This window comes from Zalophus californianus, chromosome 4 (genome assembly GCF_009762305.2).
Source record: "Zalophus californianus isolate mZalCal1 chromosome 4, mZalCal1.pri.v2, whole genome shotgun sequence".
Lineage (NCBI taxonomy): Eukaryota > Metazoa > Chordata > Mammalia > Carnivora > Otariidae > Zalophus > Zalophus californianus.
The window spans coordinates 146,632,409-146,648,506 of record NC_045598.1 but is presented as its reverse complement, the minus strand read 5'-3'; the positions used below and the strand labels follow the sequence as shown (position 1 = coordinate 146,648,506).

At 41.7% G+C, this 16,098-nt stretch overlaps 1 protein-coding gene across 1 annotated transcript in view; it reads right to left on the bottom strand.

The window, feature by feature from the left end:
- Nucleotides 1–15,882, bottom strand: part of NECAB1 (N-terminal EF-hand calcium binding protein 1) — a 189,368-nt gene extending 173,486 nt beyond the window's left edge. The window contains exons 1-2 of the mRNA XM_027570771.1: nucleotides 15,541–15,882; nucleotides 7,967–7,991 (exon numbers count right to left, since the gene is read on the bottom strand). Coding sequence (XP_027426572.1) covers nucleotides 7,967–7,991; nucleotides 15,541–15,639 — 124 coding nt within the window. The 5' untranslated portion in view covers nucleotides 15,640–15,882. The remainder of the gene's footprint in view (nucleotides 1–7,966; nucleotides 7,992–15,540) is intronic.
- Between the last annotated feature and the right edge of the window lie 216 nt (nucleotides 15,883–16,098).

Here is a 16,098-nt window from a genome sequence, read left to right as displayed (position 1 = left end):
TTGTGTGGCTTTGTACTCGCTTTTCCTTTTACCTGGAATTACCTGTCCCCCATCTAACATATACCTACTCAGATAAATTATAGCTCAAGGGGAGGCTCACTCAGCACCCAGGCAGAATTAGACCACCTGCCTCTACAGTCCCATAGCAATTCAGTAATGTTTACGAAATACTAACAATAAATCAAGCATCATACTGATCACTAGGTATACAAAGGTATATAGTTCCTGGCCTTCAAAAGGCTTGCAATCTAATAGGGGGTAGGAGAACACACCCACAAATTATTCAGTATAATGTGATAAATGGTATTATATACAAAATGTAATGAAACTATGGATGAGAGAATGGTGGGTAGTCAGGCAAAGGCATTAATATTTACTGAGAGTGTATTTGTCATGTGTGTGTGGTACTTTGTGTTATTTCATTGAATCATCACAACAGCCCTATAAGCCAAACATGGATCTTTAAGAACCTACCCAAAGTTATACAGCTTGCATGTGGCAGAACTAGTTTACATATCAACCCCTGACTCCCAAGCCATTCTCTGCCAAACCAAACTCAGAGGGGGCTTCCTAGGAGAGATAAACTTAGGCTGAAAGCAGAAGGATGAAGATCATTCCCAGCAGACAAAGCTGTGCTTGTCTGGACACTGAGAGCTGGGGGAGTCAGAGACAGTGTCCTTCAGAGATAATGGAGGGAGTGGAGGCTGGGCAGGGGACACAATGCTCAGGAGTCTGGATTTTATCCTGTAACAAACAGGTAACGAATGAAGGATTTTGAACAGAGAAGTAATCGTATCAGATTCGCATGGCAGAAAGATTACTCCAGTATAGAATCTGGTATTGATTTATATCACAGCATTTATTAGAGTGTATAATTATTTTCTATTCATGTTTATCTCCCCTCTAGAATTTGAACTTTAATTTAACGGAACTTCATTCCATTCCTTGTACTGTGTATATGTGTGTGTGTGTGTGTTGTAGTGACTTTAATTTAGGCTTATTTATTGTAGTATCTTTAGTGCCTAACATAGGATCTGGCAAATAGGCGCATTGTGTGGTTATAGTTGAATGAAAGAGAGAAAGATGGAGGAAGAGTAGGAGAGTTGAGACCAGGATTTAACATTTCTAACTCCAAACCTTACACTATCATTTCTGTGCATAGAACATTTAAAAAACAGTGTAAGCAATAAACAGTTGGAAAAAAATCAAAATACTTCTACTTTTAAAGGAATACAGTAACATCACGAAGACACAGCCAACAAAATCCAGCATTGCAACAGTTCTGATACCAAGGAAAACCTTAGATACTGAAGGTATGATATACATTTCAGTTTTTCCAATTTCTCTAATTACTTTATTTAAAAACCTGAGTAAAAGTGAATTCAGTTTCCTTAGTTTTCAGTGTTGGAGTATAGAACCCGAAGGGTGTCTTGGGGCTGACTCCAAGCACATGAGAGAAATTATATTAGGGTGGCTGGTTTGCAAACAATAGGAAAAGCTTAATGACCATGGCAAAGATAGGGCAAGCACCAGGGAAGCTCTGAGGGATTAGCAAGGTCCTCATGGACAGAACATCTGGGCACTGCCAGGTGAATAGCTCAGCACAAATGGGAGGGTGGTTGGGACATCGTGATTGACTGTCCCACCAAATAAGAATAAACATTAGGATAAAAAATGAAAGTGGGGGGCACCTGGGTGGCACAGTTGGTTAAGTGTCCAACTCTTGGTTTTGGCTCAGGTCGTGATCTCAGGATCCTGAGATCGAGCCCCGTGTTGGGCTCTTGCTCAGAGGGGGTCTGCTTAAGATTCTCTCCCTCTCCCACTACCCCCCCACACTCTCTCTCTCAAATAAATAAATAAATCTTTTTAAAAAATGAAAATAGGTAACACTTATGTAGCTTAAGGGTCAGGCACCTTTCCAAGAAAATCTGTATTATCTCTTTTAGTCATTCAACAAGCCTGGGAGAGGCATTGTTTTTGTTTTGTTTTGTTTTGATTTGTTTTTGAGAGGCATTGTTTTTATTCCCATCTTACAGATGAGGAAGTTAAGTCACTTGCTCAGATCACGGAGAAAGAGGAATTGGGATTTGAACCCAGGACATCTGACTGCAAAGTCTAGCTTAACCATAGTGCTATATGCCTCCCACATCTAGATGGAGTAGAGGAGATGATTCACTGCAGAACAGAAAGGAAAAGGAACGCCGGGCTGCTAAACTACAAATCTAGATCACAGACAGCACTTATGGTAGAGGCACCAATTTAAAGTAGACAGTTTGCTCCATAAACGGCAGGATCTGCTATCAGAACGGGCTCTGACTTCTGAGCCTTTGGCTGCCCATGGCATTCATGTCCCCGGCTCGGTCATTTGAATAGAAATTCTCTGTTTCTATGACAGCTGATTAGCCCAGCTATGTAATGATAAGAATTCTCACAGTTTTCTGCTTTTGGCAGAAAAGCAACACATTTATGAGAGTGAAACTGCTTTATATTTTAGAAAAAAAAAACATACTGTGGAAATAGAAAATTTGTTTTTATTTGTTCAAAAAATTATTCCAGTCAGAACTTGCCCTCATGGACTCCCAAGCCTTGTAATGCTTGATGAGCCACTTCTTCCCAGGTCGTTATTAGGGCATGAGATTTTTTTTCAACAAATAGCTCTTACTAGACTTTGCACTGACTTTCAAGCCGGTAGGTGTGTAGTTGAAGAGTCTGCAGGTTTGCATATGCCTGAGAGTAAACACGGGTATAGTGCTATATCTGATCCCTCCTGCTCTGGAATTAGTTACACCGACGTTCCCAAAACATTTTGAGAAAAGAGTGGGGAATTATGAACTAAAAATCTGCCTTATGCCAATAATCCTGATTTCCAGAGCCCAGTTTTTTAATCTTTTCATCCTTATTTGGGGCTAGGATCCCTGAATAAAAGATCAGCGAGGCTATAGAGCCCCATGTGGGGCTGGTGATGCTTGACTAAGTAAGTAGATCACATCAAAGGACGGCCTTGTGATCAAGATGCAGGAAATACAAAACCACAGACCTCTGGGTGATACTCTGAAAGTTTCCCTGTCTTCAGGGAAAATACTCCCACTTACGGAACCTGTGTTTCACCCCTCTACCTGAGGTCATATTTGTATATGTTAATTGAATAAACCAAACCTTGGGCAACCACATTGAAAGGCTCTTACCAATTCTCACTTAACCTATTAACATAGGTGATCCAATGATCCAATGAAGTCTTCAAAATATACCCAAACACAAATTCAACATCAATTGTTCTTATATTAGTGTTTTTACTTTTATTTTATTTTTTAAAGATTTTATTTATTTGAGAGAGAGAAAGACAGAGTTAGGGGAGAGGCAGAGGGAGAGGAGAGAGAATCCCAAGCAGATTCTGTGCTGAGTGCGGAGCCCCAAGCAGGGCTCAATCTCATGACCCTGAGATCATGACCTGAGCCCAAATCAAGAGTCAGATGCTTAACCAGCTGAGCTACCCAGGCGCCCCTATATTAGTGTTTTTAATGCCAGATGTAGTTCTGTTCCGATTTTAAGATTGTTTTTTCTATTTCTGAAAAATTCCACCAAAATTCTGAAAGGAAATACATTGAATCTGTAAATTGCTTTGGGTAATATCAACATTTTATCAGTATTGTCTTCTAATCCACTAGCACAGAATATCTTTCCAAATATTTTTGTCCTTTTCAATTTCTCTCATTAATGTCTTTTATTAATGTCTGTACAAGTCTTTCACCACATTGGTTAAATTTATATCTAGTATTTCATTCTTTTTGATGCAACTGTAAATGGGATTGTTTTCCTAGTTTCTTTTCCTGATAGTTCATTGTCAGTACATAAAAATGCAACAGATTTTTGTATATTGCTTTCGTACACTGCAACTTTACTGAATTCATTCATTAGTTCTAACACTGTTTTTGGTGGAAACTTTAGGGTTTTAGCTAATATTATTAATTAATAAACAACAGATAAATAACAACGCTTAGTTTAACTGGTGTATAAGATTGTGTTTCTTCAGTTTTCAGTATCAGACTGTTGGTTATATACCTCTTACAAATAGATTTGCAAGTATTTATTGAACACGGATGTTGTGACAGGCATTTTTTTTAAATTCAATTAGCCAACTTACAGTACATCATTAGTTTCAGATGTAGCACTCAATAATTTATCAGTTTTGCTTAACACCTACTGGTCATCCCATCACATGCCCTCCTTAATACCCATCACTCAGTTACCCCATCCCCTCCCCCACCTCCCTTCCAGCAACCCTCAGTTTGTTTCCTAGAGTTAAGAGTCTCTCATGGTTCTGCGTGGAGCACTGGGTGTTATGCACAAACAATGAATCATAAAACACTACATCAAGAACTAATGATGTAATGTATGGTGATTAACATAACAATAAAAATTTAAAAAAAAAAGAGTCTCTCATGGCTTTTCTCCCTCTCTGATGACTTCCCATTCAGTTTTCCCTCCCTTCCCCTACGGTCCTCTGCCCTTTTTCTTATGTTCCACATATGAGTGAAACCATATGATAATTGTCTTTCTCTGACAGGCATTTTGATCACCACTGTGGGCCTGATGCTATGTGAAATAGGCACATTCTCTGTCCTCACAGATTTATAATGTACAGGCTGCTGGAATAGATTAACATCCACTGAGGAGAACTATGACAATTTCTTACAGAGATCAGTCATTCATTGGGATTAAAAGAGCCACCCTTACAGCCTACCTATTTGCTGGGTCAAGAATGGCAGCAGATCTTAGCGAGTACACATCAGCAAAAGCAATCCATGGTGTTCTTAATTACTATGAGCCTTTCATTTTGCCTTTTTCTAAGGTTAAAATTTTTTTTTTGCAAATTTTACAAATACCCATGTATCATTTCCATTTTCATTCAACCTGCATATAAGTAAGCTTTCTCAGGAGTTTTGCATTCTTAGGTTTAATTCTGGGCTCTTTAGATCAAAGCACTCACATCTCTTCTAATCTTTCCTATTTTGAGGTCTGTCTTTATGTCTAGGATCCTAGCCTATGATTTTAGAACAGCAACCAAAACCAAATGAATCTCTCTAAGACACCATTATTATAGCTAATTGCTATCATGTATTTTTTCCCCACCCATTTCTCCAGCAGCTTCTCTCATGTCAGATAGATCCCAGAAGCTAAATCTGTACTCTGGTAAGCTAAGTATCATACTGCTTATTACCTCTTATTCCTGTTCTTACTCCATCACCGATTATGCAGTCCATGAGGGATTCTGTCATATGAGGGTCTGTTACCCAGAGATTACGTACATGCAGCAGCTCTTTATTTACAAATACAGAATGGAATGAACACATGGTTCAGAAAGATGGTTTTTTTTTTTTTTTAATGCTGGTATCTTCTTCTTTACTTTAGATTATCCACTATACTTTTTCCCTTTCTCAATTCTGCATGTATGGTAAATAGGCTTTTTCCCCCTAAACTCCACTGAAATAGAAATGACTGGAATGTCACCAAGTGTCTCCACTAGCCAAGGCATCACAACTCCAAAACAAGCAGGTGTAAGTTGTTACTATGTACCATGCACTTCCCTGGGGATTTTACATCTGTATGTCATTGATTACTCATAATAACCCCATGATACACATAGATGCTATTATCTCTATTCTGTAGATGAGAGAGCTGAGGGTGAAGAGTTTGTTACTCACCCAAAGCCACAGAGCTACTAGGTGCAGAGCTGTGATTTAAACCCAGACCTGCCTCTCTCTTCCTTCCTCTCACTTTACACTGAGAATGAGGGAGAAGAGTAAAGCAGGATGGAAGGCAGGGGAAAGAGTAGATAGACAGAAGGGAGATGGGTAATGGAGGAAAATGTCATTAATCATTGTTAATTCATTAAGTGAACATCCGTTGAGTACCCAGTACTGGGTGAGCATAGGATCCATTCATAAGACAAGTTCCTCGCCCTAGAGAGGCAAGTTTGGCTTAAGGGAGTAGAATCATCAGCAAACAACGGCAGTCCCCGCAAAAGGGAATAACCAATACAAGCCACAGTGCGGAGAGCCCAGATAGAGGGTGGGGCCCTGCAAGGGGAAGCTGAGGAAGGCTTTTTGACAAGGTGCCTTCCGAGCAAGATGCAAGCAATACATGCGAGTTCTCAAGCTGGCTAAGAGTGGAAAGGGTAGAGCATGTGGAAGTCAAAGCAAGGACACCACAGAGATGTGACAGACGGAGTGATGCTCAGAGAATCCCTGGTGCTTCAGAGAGCTGCAGAAGAAGATGCATGGCGAAGACTGTGAGAATAAGAGCAGAGAGGCAGATAGCCGTGACAGCACATTAGGATCAGGCATTAGGGCAGGGAGCGAGGAGGCAAGAGGTATCATATACGGGAAGGAGGCAGGTAAAAAAACTGGGGACCGAAGAGGCCCACACAGGGCTCCCAGTCCAAGGGACCAGTCTTCATAGCATAACATATGAGGTTATCATAAACTCCAGTAAATCATGAATTTGGTTTTTCAAGTACTTTTTATTATGACTATGGATTATGACAGTAGGCCACCAAAAGATGCAAGTTTTGATGGAGAGAAGAGTGATATATACAAAGGTAATGATGACCTTCAATCAGACCTTGGGGTCCAAGGAAAGGAAGGTGTAGCCTGAGAAAACTAGGAGCTTGGGGAGAGAGAGAAAAGGCATCTCTGAACTACAAATGGCTGCTGAAATCGCAGGCAGACAGCACGGAGCCATATGGACTATTCAGCTGTACTTCAGGCATCACTGGGTTTGGATGTCAGGCACGAGGCCAACAAGTAGGATCACAGCATCAGTATATCTGCCTTAAAAATTAATCAAGGGATTCTGGTGAAAAAAGAAAAAACCCTTTGAATTGATAATATATTAACCCCTTTAACATAGTTTGAGAAAACATTCTGATGGACAGGCACAGTTAAATATTATCAGGGTTTGGGACAGTATTTTATTGCTCCTTGGAGTAATCTATTTTCTGTTGTGTGAAAAGCTATAGAATGCCAATCAAGATTTTCTTGATCTGGCTGCTTAAGGGCTCCCTAGACCACAGCAAATGTTTTTAGAAGTGTCAGATCTGGACTCTGCCTGTAAGCCTTCCCCATAGATAAGAAATCCGATTTCAAGAAAAGGAAAGGACTCTGTCTCTTAAATTTGTTGAGAAAGTCTTGTCAAGAATATAGCTCTATTATGTACTTGTACTATAGCAGCAAAATAAACTTGATAAGCTCTGATTCGGTGCTCTATGGAACACAATTTGTAGTGGGATAAGAGTCAAAAGATATTGCTTATGACAGCTTATAGATGGACTTTGTGCAGGCTTCATTTAAATTGTAGTTCCTCTGACAGAACAATTTTTTTCTTCTAGTTTCTCTTCTCTGTCTCTGTAGATTATCGGTCCCAGGGTATACACTTCCCATGCGAGAGGGATGGCCAAGAGTTATGGAGCGAAGGTAAGGTTGGCAACGTAGGCTTCTAGTTAGCCACCTTCAAGTGCAACAACAGCCCCCAAGGTCACCCTGAAGTTCAGTGTGGACAGCCTAGACTCCTGTGCCACACAGACCCGGGGTTCAAGTCTCAGATCTATATCTTATTAACTCTAAGAAATAACTCAAAGCACTTGACCCAATGCCTGGCACACAGTAGACACTCAATGAATAGAAGCTGTTATTACTTTAAAATTAAAGCATAAAAGGGAAAAGCCGGAGCTATGACAGCTGCTCACTTCAAAGGCATAAATTCCATCTTCCTGTCAAATGTAAGTACCTCTTTCAACTTCTCATGCATATCTGGAGCCATAAACTTGCCTAAAACTCTTATGAGTACCAGAGGCTGACATTTTATGTATCAATTTCTTGGGTTCTCCTCTCTCTTTCTTATTATTCTTTAGAAGGTGATCTAAAAGGTAAGAGATCAATAAATAGAAACTACAGATTTTTGGTCTTACCATTTTTATCTGCTCTCCTCAGTATCTGAAAGAGAAAAAAGAAAAATTTTATTACCATTTTTTTGCAATTGCAGTGAACATTATACTCACACATAATTTGCCCATTAGTAAATAAAAGAAATTCCAATTTTATTTATTTATATTTTTTAAGATTTTATTTATTTATTTGTCAGAGAGATACCGGAGAGCGAGAGACAGAGAGAGAGAGTGAGCGAGTGAGAGCGCACAGGCAGGGGGAGCGGCAGGCAGAGGGAGAAGCAGGCTCCTCACTGAGCAGGGAGCCCGATACAGGACTCAATCCCAAGACCCTGAGATCATGACCTCAGCGGAAGGCAGACACTTAACCGACTGAGCCACCCAGGCGTCTCGTGGAAATTCCAATTTTAAATAAAGATTTCCCAATTGAGATGTTTCCTTAGAATAGTCAGAAACTGAAAATGACCCAAATGTCTTTGAACAAGTGAATGGATAAAAAACCTGTGACACATCCATACAGTGAATACTATTGAGCGATAAAGAGGAATGAGCTCTTGATACACACAATAAATTAGATGGATCGCTAAATAATGATGTTGAGTAAAAACCTAGGCACAAAAATTACCTGCTATATGATTCCATTTATATAACATTCTAGAAAATGCAAACTAATCCATAGTGACAGAAATAAGATTAAAGGTTGCATACATATGAGCAGGGAGGGCATTATAAAAGGACACGAGAAAACTTTTTGGAGTGGTAGATATATTTATTATCTTAATTATGGTAATGGTTTCATAGGCATATATATATGTAAAAACTCATCAACTTTTCACTTTAAATATGTGCAATTTAATGTAAGTCAATCATAGCTCAATAAACTGGGAATAGAAAAAAATAAGAAATTATGAATAAATAGAGCTCATGTGTCTACATTAAATCTTACTTTACTTCTATGCATTAATTGTATTATCTCTGGTGGATAAGAACTGCTTGGCCATCAGGTATCTTTGGTAATGAGTTCAAAATTTTCTTCCGGGCAACAAGTCTTTTCTCCACTTGTGGCCCATGAGCTTGAGGATTGGGCAGAGCACTTGGGCCTGGCAAACAGGGTGTCACATCACTCTGGCCACAGTGATTACTCAGGCAGGAGCAGAGTAAGGCCATGGTTTTGCTTGAATTGTCAAGAGAGACACACTTTCTTCTGCTGACTTTGAACCTGGGAAGATACAGGTAAGAAGCTGCTCTCCCCACTTCTGTTATTATATCCATCATGGGTTGAACTGTGTTGCCTCAAAACAAAAGTGGAAGTCCTAACCCCCAGTAACTGTGAAGGTGACCTTGTTGGAAAATAGTCTTTGCTGATGTAATCATATTAAGATAAGCTCTTACTGGATTGGGGTGGGCCCTACATCCAAAGACTGGTGACTTTGTAAGGAAAGCGAGATTCAGAGAAGCTTAGACAGAGGAGACCATATGATAATGGAGGCAGATACTGGTGTGATGCTGCTGCAAGCCAAAGACTGTAAAGGACTGGCCACAGTGAGAAGCTAGGGGACAGGCACCGAGCGGATTCTCCCCTGCAGACTTCAGAGGGAGCAACGTCCTACCTACACCTTGATGGCAACCATATAGCCTCCAGAACTGACAGGATACATTTGGTTGTTTAAGGCACTCTGTGTGCAGAACACTGTTACGGCAGCCTTAGGAAATTGATACAACATAAAACCTGGACGTAACCAGCCCTCAAGAAAGCAGTGCCCATCCAGAGACTGAAAGTGGATCCTGATGACACTCTCTGAGCTTCTGATCAAGCCATCCTGACAAGATGAGCTCCACTTTTCATTACAGGAGCCTTTAAGTTACTGTTTTAAATCTTAAGATAGTTTGGGTTATTTTTTTTTTTCTGTTAGCAACAATCTAATTAGCCCTTGCTGATACTGTAGACTGACAGAAAAAAAATCTGCATAATATAACACATAGCTATGTTATATATAGTACCAAAGAAAATGTCCCTTTATAATATTGCAAAGATAACCTTGAATCACATGCAAGGGGCACTTGAGGATCATTTTTCTGAGCAATACAGAGTTATGTTAAGTAACCAGAGCTACTCTTAAATTTAGGTCATCACTTCTTGGTGGGCAGCTTGAAACATGAGCAATAGTTTTTACTACCAAAGTTTTACTGCTTTCTACTAAATAGACATTATCCTCTCTCCTTCTCTTGACCTTATGAAGTATGGTTAAATCTAATCATTATTATAATGTGTTTATTATAAGATACTAATATTATTAATAAACATCTCACCTTTGAAAATTTTCCAAAAAGTTATGTATCATCCTGACTTGTGTGCATAAGCTGGTCCCCCTTTATTAACTAAATTTATTTAATTATTGTAAGAAAACTGCTTTCAGTCCTAAGAGCTTCTGTGCTTAGAACAGAATGAGACACAAATCCTTTTTACTCCACAGAGGTAATTTCTAACGGGGGTTTTGGGAATCCATCTCTCCATCATACCCAGCTTCCTCCTCTCCTCTGAAACTATGAAGCTCCCACTGAGAGTCAGGGAGACATGAAACACAGCCTAATTCTTACCTTTAATATACCCTAAGATTCTATTTCAAGCTCTCTTGCGTCCTTATGAGTAACTAGAATAGGAATAACTGCACACCAGAGACTCGGACCCCTGACTTCCATCATTTCATTTCATAAAGAACTGTCTTAAATAGCATTCAGCCTCTTAGCAATGAAATTAAGACAGTAGCTTTCTTTATTAAGACAGTTCTTTGTAATTAAATATGAACAGAACTGTCTCTGCTGCGAATTTTGCCTCTGAGCCCACAGCCTAATAAGAAATGTACTGCAAATGAAAACTAAGTTCATTACATTATGCTTCCATAGTCATCTGGATTGGCTAATCTTACCAGTTAAGTACCACAGGATAGATAATAAATAGATATATTATGGTCAGAATTAAAACTCAAATGCAGAGGTTACACTGTGTTTTTGCAACAATTTAAGAATTCTCGAATAACATCCTTTACCCCAAAGCTCTTCTTTGAAGGCCTTCATTGAAATTCCTCATTTCTCACCTGAAGTTATTGAAAGCAGGTGTTAAAATGCAAATGTTATCTCTGAGGCCTAAAAAACTAACAGTCACTATTTACTGAACTAATATTTGATAAGTGCCTCCTACTCTGTACCAGGTTAAAATTAAGTAATGAGATGAGCCAGTCAGACTCCTGAGAAATGGGGATAGAGGACAGGGAAGTTGGCACTCCTCCAGAACACAGAGTACCATCCAGAAGGGAAGACCTGCTAGGCAAACACTAGTGTGCAGACCTTGACCTCCAGGAGGAAGTTTTGCTACCACTCCACTAGTTGCCATTGAGCTAGGATGCAGGGGAGTGGGCACTGATGAGGAATGGAGAAAAAGTAATCGGCACCTACATTTTTATCTTCTCAGTCTTGCCTAAAATAGGCCTTGTGTGAGCAAAGAGTTTTAAATGTATAACATTAAAACTAAGTTTCCCTTATTTCTGCAGGTTCTTAAAATTAGGAGAGTGCTATTTGCCTGGCCAATTAGGGTAGACAATGAGGGGATTAACTGCCATGCTCCCAACGGAACAATTTCCCTCAAATTATCTAGTGCGCACTAGGCAGGATAGGAGATATACAGCTCTAACCGAGTTTGGTCACAGAACCGTTATACCCGGAAAACGGTTTCTTTTTTTTTTTTTTTTTTTAAGATTTTATTTATCTGAGAGAAAGAGCACAAGATGGGGGGGGGGTCAGAGGGAGACGCAGACTCCCCACTGAGCAGGGAGTCCGATGACGCGGGGCTGATCCCAGGACCCCGGGATCATGACCTGAGCCAAAGGGAGGCGCTTAACTGACTGAGCCACCCAGGCGTCCCTGGAAAACGGTTTCTGCTCTGACGGTCCCCTGTCCATCTCACCTCTTGTACAGATGAGTATACGTGCATATGTCCAGGGCTTCAGAATTCAGTATTTTTACCAAGCAAAGCTGTTGCTTGTTTTCACCAAGTCTCTGACCATCCAGGCACTGTGCATTTTGTTCAGGGTTCATGCGTGTGCATGTTTGGTTGGGGGAAGGAAGGGAAGACAGAGAGTAAAATCCTCTCTCTCCTTCAGAACCTCCCAGGCCCCACTTCTGCCTCTAGTCAAATGAGGAAGGGCCACTTTCTTTCCAGCTAAAAATCAAAACTGTTTGGGAAAAGACAGTGGCAGCAAGTGGTGAAGTTGTAACTAACTTCACATTTACCATGCTTCAGGGGATGATCTGAAGGTGTTCTCCCTTTGCACAGTAGTGGAGTTGATTAATGTAAAGATTCAAAAGAGGGACCACATGCTATACAGACTAGTATTGTAGAGTTTATCCTCTGTTATCTGGAACGAAAGAACCTGGGAAAGGAGAGTGTAGAGGTGTTAAGAAGGAAAAGAACCACCATTGTCCTGGTCCTTCCACATTGCTGCACACGACACCCAGTGCCGTCCGTCTCCTGCGTGCCCCGTGGGCCGGGGTGCGTGAGCATGCCTTGCTACCAGCCCTGGGTTTCTAAGCCCCCAGGGGGCATTCAAGAGTATTGATGATGAACTGAGATGTCGTTCTGTCATTTTTTAGATAGAAAATAATATACATCAGATTCGTAATGGATCAGTGTCTGTATTAATTTGTGGATTGGCTGTTACTTAGGCATTCAATAGGGAATACTGATGTAGCAAGAATAGTTCAAATTTATATAGCTCATTTCCTTTTTCTTCTCAGTTTTCTTATCCTGTGAACTCTCACGTAATACAACCTCTCGAATTAAGTACCGTAGTCATCATTGTTGCTGATTTGGAAAGGAAATGAAGGAAAAGCCAATAGTTATGGTAAATTCCTCTCTGATTTTCTGATCTATGGCTAGTTTCTTACCCCGCTGTACATGCCTAGTCATGCATCAACGGTATCCTCAAAAGGAGTTCAAATCATTTCTCAGAGGACTGATTATTACAGTGGCATTGGAATACAAATACTGGAAATCAAAGTTTTCCTCAAATTTGGAAATCAGTCTGTGTGATGCAGAAGGCTCTAATGGGTTTCATTCCTGTTCCTCTTTGGAACAGGGGATACCTATTATCTACTTACTATAATCTGACTAGAATTCAAAAAGCAATCTTTTTTAGCAGTACTACTAGAATATATTAAAACAAATCAAATAAATTATGTATTTATATTTCACATTTTATTTTTGCTAAAAACAATATGATCCAGAAATGAATAATTCAAAAATCCCTAAGTATATAATCCTTTTTCATGTCACATATTTCACCAGAGTGCTAGATTTTTCACAAAATATCTCAAAGAAAAGTGTAAACAAAATCTTTTCTATTCGAGATAAAATCCAGTGGCAGGTTTGTTTTGTTTTTTTATAGACACTAGCATTTTACTGGCAAACAAGCATGTCAACACCTCTCATGTGAAATCAGTTTTATATGTTTTATTTTTAAATTCTAGAAATAGAAGGCGGCGAGGGTATCCTATTCATAGAGTACATGTTCCTTCAGGACCAGGGACCTGATGCTGTTTATTTACAGAGCTTGAGAACAATCGTGTAGATACAATAATAAATACGATTTTAATTTCCTCTTTTCTTTTTTCTTCTTTTTTTCTTTTTTAGTAGCAGTTTGAACGGTTGGGTCAAGATTAGTGTGTGTGCCGAGGAGGATGACCTTCATTTATACAGCTCAATCCATTCATCTTTACAGTATCATAAGGATTTGTTCACTGCTTTAAGAAAGTCACAGAGAAGCACCTGATATCCTTGGGGGACAGAGTGAAGATCAGGCCAGAATGAATGGAAGGCTCTCTTGCCCTCTTTGAATCAACTTCACGGCAGCTTAGCCATCGACCTCATAATAGACATGAGTTTCTGGGACTCTGATGCTATCCCTGAACATTCCTTTCTCAGGGGTGCTCTGTGCCCCCTTCTCCCAGCTCGGTTTACGCAAGGGCTTTTTGGCCCTGAATGGCAGGAGTGAAAAGGAAGAATATCAGCCATTAGCATCCAAACGTCAGCTGATTGACCAGAACAGGAAGAATAAGGTACTTAATCCTTCTGAGAGAAGGAATGGGAATCAGATTGTTTTGATGGGGAAGATGGCCGGCCAAGAAAGCCTGGATCCCCAACTGGAACTGCATAGTAATGAGGGGAGGAACCTGCCAGGAGACACAGCTGAGCCTTACCTACAACATTTGCCTTAGGCCAGATTTAATTATTCATATGGTTTTCTCTCCCAATTAAAAAATCCCAGCTAATCCATTCAAAATAAACTTGGGAGAGCTCCTCACCCCATCCCCCTTATCTTCATGACATCTGCTTCACCATTATGATGCTACTAAGTTGATTTCCTCACATTTTCATCTCTCCACAAATAAATGTATTTCAGTTTTATATACAGTTGGATTTTAATAAGAAATGATCTCAGGGAAGGGTAGAGGAACGAGCACACAGCACTCCTCAAAGCCTTTTGCCAATTTTCTCTCATGCCTAAACGAGAAGGGGCCAGCATTGTCCCCACTAAGCCAGCAACTACCTCCAGCGGACAGCATCAATGCGACAACGGAGGGGCTAAGGGAGCAGGAGCTGAGGGATAGGAAAACCACGAATCCTAACAGCAGAGAAAAGAGCTGGGCAACAGGGTGAAAAAAATAAAGAACAGAAACAACAGAAAGGGACAGTAAAGCAAAATTGAGAAATAAATAAGAAACACAACTGCTGTAAAGGTTAAAAACTCCAGCGTGAGGGCAGGAAGTGAAAAAAGAAAACCAAGAATGAGAAAGAACGATCACCATCTCAGAAAAGAAGGGAATCAATCCCAAAAGGGTGGGGGTGGGGGAGAGGCCCAAAGGAAGAACAGTCAAACGGTAGCATTTGATGAATAGTAATTAAAACTTGGAAAGGTATAGGGAAGGAGAAGAACAGGAGAGAAAAACGGAAAAATAGGAGGTGGCAGTAAAAAAAGTATCAATCATGAAAGAGATCTTGGCCACCGCTGGAAAACAGAAAAACAAGTATGTTTTCAAAGTAATTGTTCTCCGTGGGGGTTGGGGAAGGGTGGTGAGGCATCGCAATCTCTACTGCTTCCCCCGTCGCCTTAGAGCTTCAGGGAGATAGGGGGCTGCAAAACAGGGCACACCAGAAAGGAGTTGAGTTAATGTTACCTCCCTCCATTAGTCCCCTTTAAAATGCTCTCTTCACCTGAATGGAGACTGTTGTATTTACAAATCGAGTCCCCAACGAAACTCACCCGTTGGAAAATTTAACTTCCGCCGTTCGTTCAGGGTGTTAAGCCCCGAGCTGCAGGTGCAGGGCAACCCTTTCTACAAGTTGAGTGGCAGTCATTTCTCCCGCATTTGCTCGGTGCATTTCCAGGGGGACAGGGGAGCGAGGTAGGAGGTGGTTCTGCTGGTGTTCTGGGGGCAAACAGCTGATCGGCGGCTAATCTACGCCTGGACCCACCGCCCTCCTCGGGGGGAAGAGGAAAGATGCAGGGGGGACCACCGACCCAACTCCTGCGCGCTGTACTTACGTCGAGGAAGATCGACATGCCCTTGGACAGCTGCAGGGCAGAGCTGAGCTCTTCCGAGGAGTTGTTGGAGGACGGCGACGTCTCCCGGGAGTCCTCCATCCTCCGGAGCCGTGGCTGCGGCGGGCGGAGCGGGACTGGGCGGCCGCAAGGGCTCCGGCAAGGGCGCGGCCGCAGTGCCGCGGGGCTCCGGCTCCCGAGCGGGCGTTCGCTCCCGCGCGCCTCCCCGGCGTCTCTCTCGGCTCGCTCCCAATCCCGGCTCGGGCCTCCGCGCTCCCACGCGCTCTCGCTCGCGCCTCCCCCTTCCCTGGGCTGCTGGCGCGGGATCTGTCTCCTCCCTGCACTTAGCAACCGCTGCGCCCCTCGCTGGGAGCAGAGTCTGACCCTCGCACTGCCATTGGCCGCCGCCCGAGACGACCGGGAGCCCCCGCCCCACCCTCGCGCCGCCAGCGGGGAGGTAGCGGACCCACACGGGTACTGATGCGAGGGCCTGTGCCCCGAGAGCCAAAGCGCGAAGTCAAGGCGCCCCCGAGTTTACCCCGCGGTGGAAACCATACGACT